This window comes from Helicoverpa zea, chromosome 11 (genome assembly GCF_022581195.2).
Source record: "Helicoverpa zea isolate HzStark_Cry1AcR chromosome 11, ilHelZeax1.1, whole genome shotgun sequence".
In the NCBI taxonomy this organism is placed as follows: Eukaryota; Metazoa; Arthropoda; class Insecta; order Lepidoptera; family Noctuidae; genus Helicoverpa; species Helicoverpa zea.
Genome location: NC_061462.1, coordinates 3,432,587 through 3,453,896, shown reverse-complemented (window position 1 = coordinate 3,453,896; position 21,310 = coordinate 3,432,587). Strand labels below are relative to the sequence as shown.

The following is a 21,310-nucleotide window of genomic DNA, read 5'->3' as shown; positions in this document are numbered from 1 at the left end:
CATTTATTTTGTTAATTAGGCAAGTAAACAATTTTAGTTATTATGAAGAGAAACGGGATGATAATCCGTTGATTTTATGAGAAACGTTGAACGAATGCCGATATGAAAAACCGCTTCACGAGTATACGCGTGGTGCCATCATGATATTGATATAACTTAATTTATTACAAGAGCCTTCGACGACGGGTGGGAAGCATATTTTCAATGACGCAGATTTGCATCTTCCGACTTCTCTTCGCTTGACGTGAAGAATGATGATAAAATATTAAAAGCCTCTAACCATGCGCGGGTGAAAGTCCCTTGCTTGTGACGTTAACACCAAATCGAATGATTTATGAAAAGCTTGTTAATGGCGGGCGATAGCTGTTTTTTCGTAACAAATACATATTTTGTCAGTATTTCCGAAGTTTCAGCCTTTATTATTGGTGATCTTACAGAAACGTGAGAAGAATGTTAACTCTAGGTTACGGAAATAGGCCAAGAAATGTAGCAAAATAAAGGAATCCAACCATGTGTCTACGTCGACTAATGTAGTAATTACATTTGAACATAGAAGAAGACTAGAGCTTATTAGTGGGTAATTGTATACTTATTTCGAAGAAACTCGCGTACCAGAGATACTAGTGGGAGTCTCGATAGTTTTTCTTCGCCAGTTTGACTTAAAATAGCGGTGAAAACGTGTTGAAAGTCGTCTATGCAATTTACGGTATTATATCATTCTAATATAATATAACGGTAACTGTATAGCAGCTGCTTTTGATTGATGGGGGCTTAGTACATAATATGGCGTAATGTGAGGAGATTGATGTATTTAGGGAGCCACTCTGACCGTATGAGGATGGATGGCGTAAAGATAGACTGGACCTGACCACAGTATACTTCATACTGCAGATAAGTGTCGTTTATTTTATGTTATTTATGAAATTTATCTAAATATGCATTATTTAGTGGGTAAAGGGCCAACCTCAAGTATGAGGGCGCAGGTTCGATCCCAGGTCAGGCAAGTACCAATGCAACTTTTCTAAGTTTGTATGTACTTTCTAAGTATATCTTAGACACCAATGACTGTGTTTCGGATGGCACGTTAAACTGTAGGTCCCGGCTGTCATTGAATATCCTTGGCAGTCGTTACGGGTAGTCGGAAGCCAGTAAGTCTGACACCAGTCTAACCAAGGGGTATCGGGTTGCCCGGGTAACTGGGTTGAGGAGGTCAGATAGGCAGTCGCTTCTTGTAAAGCACTGGTACTCAGCTGAATCCGGTTAGACTGGAAGCCGACCCCAACATAGTTGGGAAAAAGGCTCGGAGGATGATCTAAATATGCATTATTTATCAACAATCAGAATTCATTATTGTTAATAGTTCAACGAAAATTATGTTTCAGAAACCTCATTTAAATGATTTTCACGCCTTTCAGATCCTCATTTTCCCAATTACACATTTTCGAATTTAATCCCGCAAGCCAAGTAAATAGTGGACTTTTTAAAGGAATTGGGGGAGGCTTTCATTGAAATCAAACGCGTATAAAAAGGGCGTTGAGCGAAAATAATCCTTTTTTAACGTTTTCATGAATACAGAAGCGCGTACTACAATGGCAACAGTGACACCTAAATTGGTTTTTGAGGAGAAAGAAACGCGAAAGTGCGAATAGGGGACTTCTCACATTAAATTCGTAATTGAACCAGAAATCTTTTTCTATAAACATAAAAACTCTGTAACTGGCTGAATAAAAAGTTCTAATAAAGGCGTTGCGGATACTAATTGCGTTATTGATGATATTAATTCCATTCATAGGGACCAGTCACGTGTATTCTGTATTCGGTTTCATAAATAATTCTATGGTGTGTAGCAGAAAGTTCCCGGCTAATTTAATCAGTATCCGCTCCTTCATGATGAATAATGGATAAAATGTGTGCCTCATATTTTCCTTTAAGGGCTGATATTTTGGTGGATTAATTTATTGGAAGATTGCTTCCTTCTTATTGAATTTCCTTTTTGGTAATGACTAGCCATTGTTGTGAAACTAATCACTGTATTACTATGATTTGTATTTTAGTTCGGTCTACTTTTTTTATTCTCAAAATAATAACGTTTGGTTAAAAAGGCAAGGCCAAAATCCATGGATGAGTTTGTTTGCAGAAAATGTTTCAATGGAACGAATTTATCAGCCTGTATTTACATTTCTGCTATATTTAAATAATAATTCTGAAACAGTCTGGTCCTGACAACTTAATGATATTTAAAGGCAATCTAAGAACAGAATATTAAGCTCGCTACCTCCACGAATTTCAATTTCGGTTGTAAGCAACCCGTAATTCTGAGGAAATCCTGGTATAGCCTACTCGTGTTTTAAAGCGCTACATTGGTATAAATATCAATTTGCAATAAATTGTGTTATACAGTTACTTAGTGGCATAACGAAGATAATCAAAGAGGTTGGTATATCGGGTGTGTCGTTCATAATCACATTAAATGAAATGCGTTAATATACTGGTTAATATATGTCGATTAACACCAAGAAAAAACGAAAATACGTGAAAATAAAAAATGCATTTTTCAAACAAAGTAAATAGAATAAAAATGTGCGAAAATTAGAACACCATATAGAAGTCAGTCATTCCAAACAGCTGAAATTCTCCCTTGAAAACTGACAGCTGTCAACTGATCAAAACATTCAATACTCCTAACTTTATCTCTGCTTTACACATGATGTTGTAAATTATGAAAACGAAAAATGAGTCCTGTGGCTAAACAACTGAATGGATTATGTTATTTTTTTTTACAATTCGCTATAGAATATCATGAAGTACATGTGATAGAATTTAATGTGATTATGAACGACACACCCGATATAAGTTGGTTATCCTCAGATTTGCTTGTTTATAGCTTATATAAATGGTGATAATTACATTCAGTTGCATCATTAGGATGTTTATAGTAAACCTACTGCCTATAGCAATGTATTGAATAAGTATATCTGGGTATACAGTAACAGAGACTCGAATGTTTGTCTTATTTCCAAATGCGAAATTCAATTGCTGAAAAAGGCTCCTAACGTAGTAATAACAACTTCATAATGTTTCAGCCTGGTAATCACTTTATAACTTCTATATTGTAAAAATTGTAGGCTTCAAACACAAAACTCAATTAACTCGGGAACCAAAAAATCATACCAGACTTCGTGACAGCCCCGCCCTCATAGATTATTCTTAAAACGTGAATTTGTGTCTTTTTAATGCCTTTATTAAATTCATTTTGACCAATTGAATATTATTTTCGTCGTTTCCATATTTTAATATTCAAGGAAACAAATTCGAACGCGAAATGGATGTCAGCTCCTGTCATATTTTTACGAAATCTTTCTTTAGAATAAATTATTATTCCGGAGAAATCATTGAAATATTATAATGTGAATAGATTACTATTTATAGATTAATATTATATTTATAGATTAATATTATAATGTGATTAGGTGATAGGGTCGCTGCATAATGCTGAGCGAGGGCCATTTCGCGTGCTTGTGACGCATATTCTTATTATTCTTGTGTTTTCTTTTTATTGATGTTTTTATTTTATTTTTGTGTTTTTTTTTTTTTTTTTCATGATTATGTATGCTACTGTTTGTGTTCGATATGCGTCATGAACGCGAATAAATGCTTTGATTTGATTTGATTTGATTTGATTACCATTCATTTCTAAATAGAAGCCAAATTAAACAAACGGTTGTTATTACGATAATGGCGGGGTGGAGTTGCGGTTGATTTTCACAAGCCATAGAATAACTCTCAAAAACTAATGCCTTCAAGCGGAATGAGGGTAAGTCCTCTACAAAGCAGAAACCCTTCCTTTAGGAATCGCGTAATCTGACAATATAGAATACAATGGCTGCAAAGAGGTAGTATAAGGAAGCCCCTAAACGGAATCAGTCTGCGACGACAACGACTAAATTGACAAAGCAGATTTTACCATGCATAAGATCTATGTACGTATCTCGCATCTTTTGTGAAGGTGCTATGCTATTATATGTGTCTTTACCGTGAGCTATGGACAAAGCTGAACCATTTCACGAACAATTTAAGACATTTTTTCACCTCTTACCTCTTACTTTTGGGAGTTGTAAGGAGTGTTCATTTTGAGATTTTATTACAGTCTTAAGATGGAGGTGGAATTGTTTAATTCTAAATCAGTGTCATTTTTCTAATGGCGTCCAACGATTTTTTCGTAAAGACTGCTGAAATCTCAAGAACACTTCAAATGCTTAATTAAAAGTTAATTGAATATTAGTACAGCCAAAACTGTTATTGCATGAATCACTAGCCTAGGCAAACATTTATAATGTAGCCGATCTCACGGGAAATTAAACATCTGCCAGCAATCGTCACTCACGCTTGCATTTCCCTTATCCCTTATTTTAATGTACACAGTTTATAAATAAACAAAATACTAACAATAACTTATATGACGACTATTAATATTATATATATTATATAAGTTAACCCTAGATTACTACTCATGTTGCGACGCACAAAGAAACTACTCATACGCTTGCGAGGCGCATCATATTTACTAATGATTTTATTAAAAATCTATTAGCATGATTGATATTTTTTGACTGTTTATGTAATTGTGTAGATTACTAAAAAAAGAAAAACACAATTTTAATTAATATTTATATATTTTTATTACAAAATCTTTAATCAAATAAATCTTAGAAACAAATTTTAGGAACTTAGGCAATTTAACAGTCTTCTCATTAAAAATAAGAAAATAAAAACTTAAAGTATACAATTCTCTTGGAAAATAGTAAATTATGAAGTAATCCTTCAAAAAAAACTAACAATGTAACAAAAAAAATATTTTAGATGCATCCGATACATACATGAACTTGATGTATAGATTTTTGGCACTTGGCGCACGTCATTTTGGACATCCTCTTCTTTTTAGATGTACAATAAGAGCAACATCTTCTTTTTTTTTTGGCGGTGGTGGACCCTCATTTTCTCCAGAACAGTTATCGGAAGGTTTTTTTGACTTTAATTATATCCCAGATATTGCGCTTCAACGTAGGTGCTTCTAGTCATTTTTGCATCCATTCAGTAGTCAACTGCGTGCTATGTTTTTTCGTAAATTGTCTTCGACTTAGGGGTTTTTCATCTTTTGTTGATATGTTATGACAATATATAACATACTAGTATAACATATGAATTTAAAAAAGATATATAGAATAACTAATAATGAACAAAAAGACACTAACAAAATAATTTGATCAATAGCGTAAAACTTACATACAAACTACTCATACGTCTTTGGAGCGCCAAGGGTAGTAATATCAAAAAAACTATTACACTTACCGTAACGCAACCATCGTCCTGCGACACGTGCTGGCAATCACTGAGATGTCCTGGAACGTGAATGCCGTACGCGCAAAGGATAAAAGGAGAAAGCAAAATATCAAAAACGCGGGCGCCTCTGCGACGTAGAGTAGTAATCTAGGGTTAAATATCTAAACACTTTTACTTGAGTGATGTCAATAAAAGAAATACTGGAATTGTTTGCAAAACAACTGGTCCGCATCGCTTCTAAGCGAGTTGAAAGAGAGGCTAAAATATGTAGGGACACCTGACATCTTGTAAGTCACCGGTACCAATACTCTATTGATTGCAATACGATTGTGTCCTCGCTAGTGCAAGGCGAATGCAATTGTATACTTTCGCTGCAGACTACATTCTTCACTTGTTTACCATTCCACTGAAAATGTGAAATGAAATAAAATTTTCTTTTGATTAGAAATGTCTGACAAAAGCGATGTCATTTTATTAATTAAGGATTTGGAAGTAGACACCGCAATGCTTAACCTCTAAAATAAATTAAAGGATTACTCAAGTCCAAATTCTGAATGGTAAATGAAATTCAGTTGTCGTCTCCTTATAATACTTTGATCCTTTAGATACTTTTCTGCAGTTGGATTCCAAATTAATGTTTTAAGTAGGTAAATCTTGATTTTTTGGTTAACATAAAATTATGTTATAATACATAGCAAATCATAATGTACTGTATGGAATGCTAATAAAGAATTGAGTATATTGGGTGTGTCGTTCATAATCACATTAAATTCTATCACATGTACTTCATGATATTCTATAGCGAATTGTAAAAAAAATAACATAATCCATTCAGTGGTTTAGCCACAGGACTCATTTTTCGTTTTCATAATTTACAACATCATGTGTAAAGCAGAGATAAAGTTAGGAGTATTGAATGCTTTGATCAGTTGACAGCTGTCAGTTTTCAAGGGAGAATTTCAGCTGTTTGTAATGACTGTCTTCTATATGGTGTTCTAATTTTCGCACATTTTTATTCTATTTACTTTGTTTGAAAAATGCATTTTTTTATTTTTACGTATTTTTCTTTGTGTTAATCGACATATATTAACCAGTATATTAACGCATTTCATTTAATGTGATTATGAACGACACACCCGTTATAAAGTACCTACGTTGTAAACTGTGTTTTGAAATTAGGTAAAAAGTAGACTTAGAACTATTTTTTTTTGGTAATAATATTATAATAGGTATTTTAAATGAAATTCGGAGAGGGCCATAGTTGAATAATATAACCGCTTGTTCTTTGTTAAAACGAGCCTGCTGCTAATAATTCTGGTTAATTAAAGCGACAGCAGAAATGTATTACACGAAGGCTACAATTTATTAGTCTGATTTAGCAGTAATAAATTAGATTAACGTTTATTTAACATTAATATTAGATTCAAAGGTGAGGTTTTAGGAAGGTTTCTATAAATATTTTGGTGATAATTTTAGTCGTTTCTTCGCAAAGTACTATAACTTTAAAGTGACAATGCACGAATGAAAATGGTTGTATACAATAAAAACTTTTCCCAAATGTGAGCCAAAACTTCGCTTTGTGTGATGTACGGCGTCATTATGATGCTAAATGGCTTAAGATGTGAAGGGGCTTAACTATGCCGAGGAAGCCTTTCTAGAACATTCTAGAAAGTATTCTTGAAGGATTTTGTTTCTGTTCCGAAGCTTGAAAATGTATTTAATGTAATCTAAAAGGTATTTTATTTTTTCGATAATTATCATATTTACATAATATTTACAAAATATTTACATTAATTTTATAAATTAAAAACAAACTTATATATACAACAATCTAAAAGGAATATTGCTCAAAATATCAATACTTATTCCAAATTACGGTCACGATTTGGTCCTATTACGTAAGATATTTACTTCGACCTCATAAAGATATACGTCTTCAGTAATTTGTACAATATTGTGAATACTGTTGCTCTGGCGTTAGACAAATAGCCTGATTCTCGCTCCAGTAATTAGTGTCCTGTTTGCTTAGACGCAGACATTTTTCTTCCTTATTACAAGTTTGCTTTCTTTTGGAACGATGAATATTTGATTTCTTTTACCTATAGAATGTATTCCTGAGTTAATTCATCAGTCTAATTAGATACTGGCTTAAATAGGCGAGTCGTTTCATATGACTTCAAGATGAAATTCAATGAACAATTATAGATTTGACAATGTATTTCACATGAATCCATGGAAGACCTACATACAGTCTACCTGTAGAGTGCTCATAAAGGCGCAGGGATGGCACAGAAATTGATGTCGCACCAATAAAATACAAATAATAAGAAACAAAAAGACAGACAATCGTATTATAAATAATGAGATAGACAGATGTAAGTAGTAGTACGTCTGGAAACTTGGGACGATAAATCAATGACCGAATTTTTGCCAAATGTTTTATTTTACTTTTATTATTTTGGAAACTATGTATAGTTTATGAAATCAATAAAATGTTCGGTGTGTCAATAAATGTACTTAATGTAATGACATTCGTTATGACTGGTTATCTGGTGAACTCAAAACTATAAATTTATACGAGAAAACTGAGAACTGTTAAAGCGCTCTAAAAAGATCAAAAGTGGGTAAAATTCAGGAAAATAGAATGACGATAAATCAGCACAGGTCGCTTTCGAAGTACCAGAGCACCATTCAACAAAAGACATTAATTTGCATACTACGGGACTTAACCGCATTATAAATTTACGTAACACGTCGAAAAAATACTCGGTGGCAAGTGATATTACAGCTCGGCTGTTAGTAATAGTTTCATACCTTGTTGCTTTTATGAGCATCGTCGCTGGCCTGGCCGCTCGTTATTAAATTATCTGTCAACTTGCCAGGTTTATGTACGTTGTCATAACATTAGAGGGCAGCTTTGTGGTCTCAAAAATTTCGATGCCAATTTACATAATCATGTCGGTATTGTGTGCTTCACTTTTATATGCTATGTGTTCAAACCTATCAGTGTGGTCATCACTTGTGGCAACATTGGGTCATTTGCATGAATTGACTTTATTGTGCTTATTTTGTTTTATGACTTCTTTTATCTGCTTTTTGGATGGATTCACTAATGTTTACAATCGATAAAATTAATTTGTGTCTCACCGTTGTCTCCTTTGGAGTGTGTATCAATACCTTCGAGATACCGTTATGTGCATCCACAATAATTTTGCGCAATGCTTGCTTATCAGTTTTCCGCCCGATTGGGTTTAAACAGTTATACACGTCTGTCCACTGATTCAACGTGTCTTATTTGTTCTCGATGCCCTTGGGATATAGATATCGTCAATAGCGTATGAAACTTGTTATCTCCGTAGACGGGTGTAACAGCGCTAATATCCTGAGTTTGAAGTGACATTACAGAACTCCGTCTAGCAAGATATGTTGGACTAATAACTTTCAAGTCCCCACTCGCATCAGTTCTGCATTAGTGCAACACTAAGTTATTAGTTTTTGAAGTATTTGAGCTGCCGCGATATCTTCTTGGGACATAAAGTAGCATCAAATAGCCCATTTCAACGAAGAGTGATGAAAAGTGCTGTTGGTTTCTGAAATAGATTTTTTGTTGCTGTTATGAAACATAGTATAGACGATATTTTGTGTCCTTGTATTTCTCCACCAACGATAGTTAAATAAGAAATTTTAATCTAGCCAAGAACATTAATTACAAACCTGTATATCTGATTTCCATCTTTTTTTTGCTTTTTAATCCGATTATTTTGAAGTGTACCGTTACGATGGAAAATTTATTGTCGTTTACAACAAAGTCCGACCCTTATACTTAACGATATGAATGAAAATTAATGATCCTCAAATTGCCGCGTGGCAACGGACATCTACTACTGCGATAAGGGTTATATTACTGAAGCCTTAAACTTTCCAAATTATTACTCGTTATGGTAAATATAAACGATGAATTTGTGGCGCGATAACTAAATTTGGGTAACTCTATTAGTATCCCCAATTTAATAGTTATTTACGGTTAAATATGTCGAGCAACATAGATTTTAATGTAACATGTAAAATCTTAACATTTCCTAACTTCTGAAACAAAAAAAACCACTGCTAATGAATATCATAAACTAACCAGCGTAGTTTACGTTACCACCAAAGTTACCCAACACCAAACTACCTAATAATTGATATTCTCCTGAGAACTTTATGTTCACCGAATAACTTACTTTCTAGGTACGGGCAACAAGATCCATATCAAATATATGATGAATAAGCTTTGATAGAGCGAGTTCTTTTGATCTTGATAGGGCTTGGCCGCAATGACGTGGACGGAGGGCGTGAGCTAGCAAGTTATTCTAACATTTATTCAAAAACTGCGAAAACATTCTGACTTCAACTCCAGGTAACGGTACTAAAAAATAAAACCCGGCATCGTTCGAGACGAAAACTTTTAATCACTACATTCGTTCGGCTCACAATCAGTACTTGTACAATTTAATTTGTACAATTTATTTTTAGATGGAGTGGCCGTTGTCATGACAACCGAAAGGCCCAGAATTCTGTCTTATTGATTAATGCTGAACATGTTACTCTTGATAAACGGTTTCGTGGATTTCTTGTGTCTTTTTTGTTGTCTCTGCTATGCTTATCGTTGTATGGGGTTATATGCTTGATCCATAGTGTTTCGAGAGCAGTAAATAATGCTTTTGGTGGCTTGAATGAATTGTTAAGTAATAGTTTATGCTGCCATATTTAGAAATGGAATAACGGTATTGAGATTAGAGCAGATGAAGATGAAGAGGTGAGATTTCTCTCAGAATTTCATGCAATATAATCGGTTATATTTTATGGACAGCCATTTGAGTTTTGTCCTAGCGTTGATCGGATTTGTGTTATTTTACGGCAGGCCATTGTTTTAACGTCCGCATTGGGAAATAAAGGCTTTATTTCTCGTTCACATATTGTTCCGTTACTCGCTCGGTCTAATTTTAAACTGTAATGTTTGAATCTGTTTAATCAACGCTATCCGCGGATTCGTCCTCATTTATTTGACGTTTCATCTGATATCCAGTTGGAAATTTAAATTTCCAAACTTTTCTCTGAATGCGTGAATTTTGGTTGCCGCATTGAGTTTTTGGTTTTAATATCGAAGGTAACTGTCCTTTGAAACGGATCTAAAATATAATAGTATCACTGCCCTATATTACATGAATACAATTTTGACCTTTTCTAAAAATAATAAGCTGTATCTATCTACAGGCCATGAGTTTTTCCTTAATTAATCTACGAAGTCTTAAACAAAATTTGTGTTCAGGTATTAATTATGTCTCCATTATAGATGCAAGTTTACCTTCCGGAGTTTCGTAATCAGAGGAACGTGATCAAACAACAAACAAAAGAGATTTCATGCAAACTCGGATCAAGAGACGATTAATTAAACATTAAGTGCAAACCAACGCTTTCCTTACTGTATACGCGTGAGAATATAAACAACTGTTTACTTAAACAATCAATTATCTACAGTCAAATTTTCGTAACAATAGCTCCTATCTACTAACAGATAGAAACGTAAGCAACTAATTTGAATGATCAATAAAACCTTTTTGAATGAAAGACAATACCTTATGCAAGTTGTGTTATTATAACAAGCAGTAAAAGAGCAATCTTCGTTTATCTAAAATTCATACAGATTGCGGTAATAAAACTGCCTGCATCAATATAACGGTTGATTGTTTCTGATTGTGCGTAGGGTTGGCGAGCAATGAAATTATGAATAAGTATTATGATAATTCTGCAATTGTAAACGGGAAACAAAGAATAATATTAACGGTCCTCCCTATTCTGTTCTTGATGTACAGCTTGGAGGTATAGATACAACATGAAACACCACATATACTTCGGAAAATTATGACTTTGATTGTCAAATCTTATGTTGCCTTTATAAGTGACATAACATTCGAAATTGATCCTAAACTGCTTTGTTCCCAGATCGTATGGACAGAATATTAGCTTCATAATCATGAAGTCATTTTTACAAAAGGTTCATAACTTTAACGGCCAGTTTCTTCATCAAAAGTTAAAGTTAAAGTAATGTCTAAAGTAAAAGTAACGGTCAAATTCGTTTTTTCAAGGCTAAAGTTACAGCAAAACTAATAGAAAAATTGAATTTAACCGTTACTTTTACTTTAAACATTACTTTAGCCATAACTTTAACTTTAACTTTTGATGAAGAAACTGGCCGTAAGAGATTACAATTAAACTAACAAAGCTAATCTCTTTCCACAATGAATGGTTGGTTTTTATCGTAACCTTCTTTAACCTAGTTTTTCTACTTTAGTCCACCACTAAAGTTAAAGTGATTATGCTGATGTAGATTAAACACAAAACACCTGACTTTTCCACAGTATATTTTGCTGGAATTAGTCTCTGGATGCCATTTGCTCGTGAAACACGAGTAAAATGTAAAGTTCTCTAGTTATCCTTTTGTATAACAATAAAACAAATCCCTAGTATACCGGCGACACTTCACGACGATAGTATTACACAGAGGGTAATTGTAATCTACTAGCTCTTTTGTGAAGTGTCCTAGGGGAACCACAAATTTTTGAACATAAAAGTATCTTATGTACTACCCTTGCTCGGGTTAAGTCTTTGTTTCCCAAAAATACAGTCTTATTTTTGTTAATTGGGATAATCTCGGATATGCCTTATTTTGTAACGCTAGATAAATATCAATTACAGCTTCGATCAATTTGTGTAAACTAAACAATGATACGTATTAATTATGGGTAGGTATACATGCAGTTATTTAAACAAACATTAATTAATCAGTATTTTACAACTATTTGTCTAATGTTATTACTCATGGAATATTGGTATGTAATACAAACAGAAATTCAAACGAGATAACCCTAATTGTTTCCGCGTTTGATTGGCATGCCAGCATGTTTGCACCACGTGATCGCCGAAGACGAAATTGGATTAGACAATGCGGACGTTGTATACTTTACTTTGTGTATTGGCAATAAATGTCGTTCAGATAAAGGCAGGACTGAACGATTATTTACATGACTATGTTAAAGATGGACGTGAGTAATAGTAATATTTTTTCCCAAAACTTTTTAAAGGCGTTCTTGTTAAGTTCGAATAGTTATATAACTATGAACGCACGACACTGTTTGAGATGGTACCTTCTCTGGAAGCCAAGACTTACATTATGCTCTGCAATAATGGGTTGGTTTTGATAGTGGCGATAATCTGACAATTATACCGCTCTAGACGAATGTGCTGGATAGATTGAATTATTTTGATATGAGGTACATGAGTAGGTTTGTATGTCACGTAGCATGTATAACGCTCTATGCACGTGAAGCACCTACCTAAAAGTTTAAATGACATCGCCAACTGCGACGGAACAAAAAATATTCTTATCCTTCAACGTTGCCAATTTATGCGGCAATTTTACAAGTTAGTTGTTGACAACTAGGGGTGACGAGTACTCAGCGGCACGCGTGCTCGTGTGTCGTTGAAAACTAGTTGTCACGTTCTGTGAGTGCTTTCGAAAAGTATGACGGAATTTGTGTAATTTCGTCCTGGTAATGAAGTGTGTGTATGTATGGTTACCTATATTACAAATGTCTTTTCTTTGTATGATCAACTGTTAGGAAATGTATTAGGAATTGGTATGGATTGTTTTATTTACGTAAAAGCATTCGTCTGAACGTCTATACAATGTTGGGTGTAAAAGTCTTGGTTATGGTTGGAGAGGAAAAAGACAGTAAAAATAGTAGCTTGAATGAGTGAATGCCCATGAACAGGGAACAAATGCATGAGTAAAATAGAGCTTGTTACCCTGACCCCAATAAAAATTGCCAGGGCAGAAAGAAGAATATCTGACCGCAAAAAGTAAAGTGGAACGAATTTACATGGAAAATTGTTTCACAATAGCTTTGTATGCAATTTGCATTTCGCATAATAGCTATGGAAACGAAAGATGAAAATTCAAATTCGCTCGTGAAAATGTTGAACAAGAATGTGAGAGTGAAATTGTAACCACAATAGGGATAGGAGTTACTTTTTATACACCAGTTTCTGTATACTAATCTGACCAATTTAAGCATAAGATACTACAATTAAAATAACTCTTAATTCCAGGCCCCGTTGACGGACCCTTCCCAGCCAATCTTAAGAATATGCCATACATGTGCTACCAGGTGCCTTCGAAAGGACCTTGTAGCAATATGCAGGTGGCCTGGTTCTACGACATCGTCAGAAGGAGATGCATGAGAATGTTTTACTCTGGTTGTGGAGGAAATGAAAACAAATTTGCCACCCAACGCTCCTGCGAGCTGACTTGTAATAAGGACAGAGCGATGTAGCAATGTATTAGAGTATCTTGTAAAATATCTAGGAGTAGGTACTCTATAGTTGGCGCTTCGGAATTGAGAACAATTCGGATATTCTCTATGTAAGGCAACTCTGTTTTTTTTCTGTTGTCCTAAATGATGCTAAATTTAAATTCGTAAGCGTATCGAGTGTGACTGACGCTGATGTGCTAAATATTTAAAATCCGTCGTAAAATTTTGACAAGAAAAAACGAGAAGCTTTTTATGGCATGGCTTTTTATATTGTAACGCGGGAAGCATTAACTCTCAAAAATATATTTTATGACCCTATATTTACGGTAATGTAATATAAGCATACTTTATGATTTTCTTACTCTATTGGCTTTTATCGACGTAATAAATATGTGCGTATTAGATAAGAAGTATTTTCTTTTTACACATGTATAAAGCAAGTTTCCAGTGTTGACGATAATAATGGCAATTACCGAGATCTTGGCAAATTAGACAAATGATCGTGTAGCTAATTTATTTCTTGCATAACCAAAGTCTTATGTGATCATTAACGCTCATAAATTACACATCCCATAATTCATAGCCCATCTTAATTCAGAGGCTGTTGCTACCCAATCTGTCCCCATTAATATTCGCGCTTTACTAAATTATTCTAATTAATTTCCGTCGAACTGAACCTGTCAATTTTAAACTGAAACTTTTGGGCCGCAAATAATGAAGCAAATTATGAACTACTGTAGGCAAATAATACGTCATACCGTAAGTAATTGATATGTCATTGTTTTATTTATTTGTGCATTTGTGAAGATAGTGAAAGCTAAGAAATGAAGCAAAGAATGGATAGTGATGGCAACTTTAATGTCGGCAAAAGTTTATGTGTCATACATACTATTTGATAACTCGTGAGCACCAATAATTTAATCGACATTTGTCCAATAATTAAAAGTAAACACTCCGATGGCATATAAAAATACTGAGTCATTAGCTTACAATATACAAAGCTGTGCGTACAAACAATGACTTGACGAAAATTTATTTTCCCTGTTAACAAATGAAAGCACAAGGAGATAATTTGTACCTGTATAGGCAGGGGTGGCCCACAAACAAAATTCGTAATATATTTCATTGTTTAACCGCTATTGTTTTATTTTTACAATGAATTTATTGTAATAGTTCTTGCCTGTTTAGATGGGCTTACCCACTCCCGGTCTTACCGCCCATTACATTTAAGAGACGCGTAAACTCTTTCTAACAGTCCTTTTACCATGAAAGTCTTATGACAAAGAAAAGCAGAAGTAGATACGTTCTTAAGACCTAAAACTGGTTTGATAAACGTAAAAGGAGCATCATCTTGACAGTGTTCTTCAGAAATAAATCATTCAATACGCATACATTCCCTCTTCATACACGTACAAAACGGCTGTATGAATTCCCATTTGGAACCATTGGAACTAGGGCTTTCAATACCGGTATGACGGGATCCCGTAATACCGTGATCACGGATATATTTTGGTCTTTTTTCAATACCGGTATTGACGAGCCAATACCGTGATTACGGTATTACAATCTTTTTATAATTTTAATTATTGTGGTTAGTTGTAATAAGTAGCAGGAAGTGGTATTAAATATGATAAATGACTACGTACTCGTAAGATGTCATCATCATCCTCCGAGCCTTTTTCCGCCAATCTACTTGGCAACGCTGCAGGGACTCCAGAACAGACCAGATTTCAACCGAGTCAAAGGCCTACTCATAGTCCACAAATGCTAGACACAGGGGCTGATTATACTTTTCGGTCTTCCGTATAATCTGCCGCACTGTGTGGATGTTATCTATGGTGCCGTATCCGCTCCGAAACCCAGCCTGCTCCGGTGGTTGGAATTCGTCGAGTCTTCGTGCAAGTCGGTTCGTGATCACTCTTGAGAACAGCTTATATACGTGGCTTAGGAGGGAAATGGGTCGATAGTTCTTCAGCAGGGTTTTGTCTCCCTTTTTGAGGAACAGGAGGACAACACTCCTACTCCACGCCTCTGGAGTTCTCCCTTCAAACAGGACGGCGTTAAAAAGCTTCTGGAGCTCCCCCAATACGGGCTTAGCTCCTGCTTTTAATAGCTCTGTTGTAATGCCATCTTCGCCAAGGGCTTTTCCATTTTTGAGCTGTCTCAGAGCGATCTCGATTTCGCCACTGCTGACTTCTGGCAAGTCTTCGGTGAAGTGACGCGTTAATGTGGCTCTAGAATCCTCATTTCCGGGATCAGGTCGAGATGCATGCGATGCGTATAACCGGCCATAGAAATTTTCCACTTCCAAAAGGACTGCCGGCACCGAAGAAATGACTTCTCCACTTGTTGTGGTCAGCTTCGTCAAGTGGCTTCTTCCAAGAGATTGTACGAACACCTTTGACCCCCGATTCAGCTCAATTGCTCTTTCAATGTCAAGAGTATTGGAGCACCGGAGGTCGCATCGTACGTGCTTCTTGGTCTCTTGGTTTAGAGCCCGCTTAGCTAACGAAGTGACAGGCGGGTTTTCACGTCGTTTCTTCATAAGCCCTAATGTCTCTTCCGAAAGCTTTGATTTCTTGCCCTTACGCTGCATGTTACAGAATCTCGAACCTTCTTCCCGGAGGATCCGAAACATATATTTGTGGTTCTGGTTAACGTCTGTTGTGGTCTCCACGGCGGCAAATCGGTTCTCCAAATTTGACTGGAACGTTTCAGATCCTGAAATGGTTTGGAGCAGTGTTGGTCGGAGCCTGGCCTTCATCAGACGGAAAGTTCGGCCTTGAAGTTGATATTCAGAGAGCCTCGGACAAGTCTTTTAGTCGGTATTAAACCTATTGATCACGGAGACGTCTCAGACTATGTGCTTCTTGTTCGTCATGATGAAGTCAATCTCATTTTTAGTTATAGTGTCGGGGCTATGATTGAACGCTTTTTGAAACTAAAGGATTGTGTTTAAAAGTTTTAATCGATCTAAAATTAAACTCCGATTTCGACTTAGACGAATTCGATTTGACAATATTAAAAAATATTTACAACAGCCTTTCTGTAGTCAAAGTAACTGTATTAGAAATTTGTAAACGGGATGCCAATTTACTAAAAGCGGATATTGCGCTAAAATTTATGTTGACGAAGTTAGATGGTCAACCTAATGACTTAAGCCAAAATCTTGCAAAAGCACTTCGAAGACGCATAAACGAGCTATCTGGAGTATTGCAATATTTGCATGACCGACAATACCGTGATCACGTAATCGCGGTATTGAAATTTCTAATACCGGTATTGATACCGGTATTGAAAAAATCCGGTATTTGAAAGCCCTAATTGGAACCATTGGAACATGAGTCTACTGATGTTGGTACTTGCTAATGCTTTAATGTGTTTGTTCCGTATGTAGTGCGTGTCTTACATGAAAAGCGCGTCATCTGTTTCAGCCGATTGAACGCATATCTTTGGTTAAATCGACCTTACCACAGCAATGGGTTCATACTCTTACTTGGTTTGCATTTATTGAAGGCATCGATTCAACGACTGCATTTGCGATTATTGTAGGTAAGTAGATTCGGTCTGATGCTTTCTTCATCTAGGTATTGGATTAGTAGACACGACCAATAAAATGTTCTTACATTCGCTTATTGTTTGTTATACAATAGTCAAAATTTTAACTAAATTATCTTAGAAACTCTGAAAAGCGGTATGAGTAGAAGTTATATAGTCACCGTTAATCGTTCATTATTTTAAGTAAATATTGAACAAATGATTTCATAATTAGGCAATACTAATCAAATAAAATAGTGATAGTAGTATAGTCTAAGACGTAGGTACTGATAACTCTAAATGTGACGGTTATGTAATCTAAAGCAGCACTGTTATTTCAAGACGAGAAAATGGAAGATGATTCTCAATATTTCTTTGCGAGGTAACAGGGGGCAAGATGAGTGGGACGATTCCGCTCTTTGTAAGCGATGGCGTTTTAGCCTTTAAACAATTGGATTCATTCTTATAAGGTCGGTTACAGCCCCTTGTATTTACAGCTGCTATTTACCTCTCGTCTATTTTTATATTTTCATTAATCAAAGTATAATTAAGTTGCCCACGCATTTCTTATACACCGAAACCTCGAATAATGTATTGTGAAAACAAAAACATCCTTTTTAAAATTTAAATTATATTTCATTTCCATTTCATGAAATTCCATCTCAGTATTCGCGGAGTATTGAACTCCGAAATGGAACTCCATATTTTAAGTAAACGTATGAACAGAATTGTGTGCCGGTCCCGATCCTATCGAGTTTAAAACTTTCCACTCAAGATTATCCTTGTTGCCATCGGTCTGTGAAGTCGAAAGTTACACGACACACGTATTAAGTACAAGTAAGTATCTCTACATTTTGTTGAAAGTAACTTTGTAATACATACAAGATTTGTTTAAGTAATTCAACAGAAATACCTAAATCAGATCTCAAAACTTAGAACTAGTTATTGTAGATAAAGGTATCTACGTGATAGAAAATGTGGGCGTTTCGAAGGGATGAAAATGAATAGGTAAAACAATCCTATATTCAGATATTCGTCATAAAGACTCAAAGAAAAAGAAATCCATCTTCAAGTGCGGAATACATCGAGTGGCGCACGCTAATTATCTCACATCTTGTATAAAGTAAATAACCCCTTTAACACAACGTAGCGAGTTGCGAGCAGTGTCAACACGAAAGTAATTTGATTCAGTTCCACGTCATGCCCAAGAGTACAACACAGAACATGCAACATCGTAAACATTATCTCGCAGACCTTCATAACGAATTTCGTCTGGATTTTCAGTGGATGTGGATAGTTTGTGACGCAACTTTAAAATGTTGCTGCTGATTACTTTAAAAGTGCTGAAGCGCTGTTTGCGTATTTCCATGGAAAAGGAAAGTTTCAGCAGATATTAAAGTTAAATAAATGGTACCTACTTACAATTCTTAAAATAACTTGTGCGAAAACCCGAAGCAAATATATGTAGGCAGCTTTTTAAACATGACGTTACAGAGTCTGTGAACTTCTCTTCATGATTTACAATAATATGATTCTCTCTACACAAGAAACGTACGCGTAGCTTCCTAATGTAATGTAAGTAATGGTGTTTGCATACAAATGACATAGAACTATGCCTAATTTTTGATTTTTTTTTTTGTAATGTGAAATTATGTATGTGTCCCATCGCATGGAACAATTTGTGTTGAATAATCAGTATGAAACGAGAATTGATAAAAATCTGAAATATGGAAATTATCCAACATTTGAAATTACATTTTCCAATTTTAAGTCCACATTTTACATGTGCTAAGCTAAGCGACATATGACCGACCACCGTGTGAAATCATAGTCTAAATCAAACGTTCTTAATAAGTAGTTTTTCTTTTGTATCTACCTATGGTCTTACCAAGTACCTACTAATAAAAAGTAATCGTAAAACCTTAGCGATAAAGGCTTTTATGGCCTTACTACAAAAACTTTAACCACTGTTTTACACTTGTCTAAAAAAAATGTGGCTCCAAAATGAACCATATGTCAACGTCATAATTTGACATTTTTTTAGACAAGTCTTAAACTGACGTTAAAAAGTTTTTGTGGTAAGACGGTAAATGTTTAGAAGTAATGTTAACGCTAATAAATAAGCCGATGAAACAGAAAACATTATTAAAACAAAATCAATACAATCTCCAAGTTCACGACAGATCTAAATGAATGATTCACATGAAACGATTCGGAGAAAAACTTCGTACAAATAAAGACAGAGCTCAAGGGAATTGTAGTTTCGCAAAAGTTAAACACAAGACCGTTGTCTTCGAGATGTTCAACATTTGTATGTATTTAAAAGGGAACTAATGAATATGTCGACTGTTTCTATAGTGTAATAGTTTAAGTAAGTTAATTCTGTCTAGTCTGATACGTTGCTGGGGTTAAATAATTTCTGATGAAATGAAACTGGTGGCAATCAAGGTCACATTGTTGTCTAGACGATTAATTGATAGGGATCAACGGTAATATTGTAGATCAAGCTGAAGCATAGATAAGCCCAATACGAACGACTTCGCAGGTTCTATGTGCCTACTATTGAATAAAACCCCCTTATAACCTAGCCTAAGTTTTATAAAAAAACTGGTGTAATAAGTGCCCGTTCATAATGTGAATATACGCAGTTTTTCCATTCATGCGTTCTCGTAGTCAGGTCGTTGGTCCAACTACCGTGCATCAAGTAATTAGACAATATTCATATGACCTAGCGTATAAAGCCAGGCTTTACTCAATAAATAAAATATTAATTAATTTTCTTGCAATTCATTACACCCGGGTTATATTGTAATATCGCTGAAGCCGTGTAGGTAGTTAAAATTTAATAAACATGTGCGCTGGTTCCTGCGACAGACAGTTTGAGGCTATGGTTATTAAATTAATATTTATAGATATTATAGCGTCATTTTAACATAACACCAAAATTCAAATCTTTTGTAGTAGGTAAAAAAATGTTGGTACCTTAGGCTTATACGTATCTCTCAAAGTATTGACAAGTTAGTAGGCATAGCAAGAATCAATCAGCACAATTCTAAAACAAATGCTGACTTAAAAATATCACCTCCATAAATAACGTCTAATCATTTGTTAAGTCTCTGAGATAACCCTGCGAATACACACAGTATTCAGTTCCGAAGCACTCGATTTATCTCCGAGGCAAATTCTCTAGAATCACTGCTCCCGCACAACCATTTAGTAGACACCTACGGTTCAGAATGTCACACTCTCCCGTTCAAAGATTTATTACTACACAATTTCCTGCTCACACTTCGGAAGTGCAAGAGGATGTTCAAATATTGGAATCTAAAGGAATCGAATCTATCTGCACCATACCTCGACAGGTTCCGTCATTTGTTGAAATAAATTTCACTTTATTCGTAACTGGTGGCGAATTTATTGTGTCATCCTATTTTGGGAATCTCTTGAGAGATGTCTAAGAAATGTTTGCCTGAAATTGACAACTGTAATTCTTTATCAAAGCTGGCAATATCCTGCTTTTGAGTAGGTTGCTTTCACGGAGTCTCAAGTCATCGATTTTATCACGATTTTCAGTGTTCGGGTTCCAAGCATCATGTAAATCTAAGAAACAATTTCCTTTATTTGTCTTGTAAGAATAGTCTGGTCGGATCCTACGAACTTATATCAGAAAGATATTTGTGTTTGTATTCTGGGAATAAGCAAGAGCACTGAGCCAAGAACCATTTTTATCTTTTATACGGATCTTAGGCATGTTTGGGCCAGGAACGACTAGCACTTTGTATGTATGATCAGGGATGTGTTTTTTATTTAGAAATAAACCTTATTCTAACAATTAAGTATCTCCTGTTTTATAGGTTTACTGAGTCGTGCAATAAAGTTTATTGATACTTCACTGCTTACGGCCTTCAAATCTGTGTAGGTAAATGGCTGTGACTATCTTCGTTCTAATCCCCATTAGTCTACAGACATTTGACGTATGCATCCTCTACTACTGTTAATTAATACTTATATAGCTAAATGTCTCGTCCCGTACCGCATTAAATTTTATCGCGCGGAACTTTATAAATTAATCCGCAAAA

The 21,310-nt window shown here is 35.1% G+C and overlaps 2 protein-coding genes across 6 annotated transcripts in view; both read left to right on the top strand.

Annotated features, from left to right (window-relative positions):
* LOC124634547 (peripheral plasma membrane protein CASK) overlaps positions 1 to 21,310 on the top strand; it is a 232,416-nt gene that overhangs the window by 46,098 nt on the left and 165,008 nt on the right. The gene's annotated exons all lie outside the window — the stretch shown is intronic.
* LOC124634549 (kunitz-type serine protease inhibitor textilinin-5-like) lies at positions 12,055 to 13,969 on the top strand. Its single transcript, XM_047170167.1, has 2 exons — positions 12,055 to 12,425; positions 13,492 to 13,969. Exons 1-2 carry the CDS (start codon positions 12,326 to 12,328, stop codon positions 13,713 to 13,715), a joined length of 324 nt encoding a protein of 107 aa, XP_047026123.1. The 5' UTR covers positions 12,055 to 12,325; the 3' UTR covers positions 13,716 to 13,969.

What these genes read in the sequence shown, in the direction of transcription:
- LOC124634549 (XM_047170167.1), top strand. Translation starts at nt 12,326, where the DNA reads ATGCGGACGTTGTATACTTTACTTTGTGTATTGGCAATAAATGTCGTT. An exon ending in TGACTATGTTAAAGATGGAC is followed by an intron (nt 12,426 to 13,491) that starts GTGAGTAATAGT and finishes TCTTAATTCCAG; the next exon opens with GCCCCGTTGACGGACCCTTC.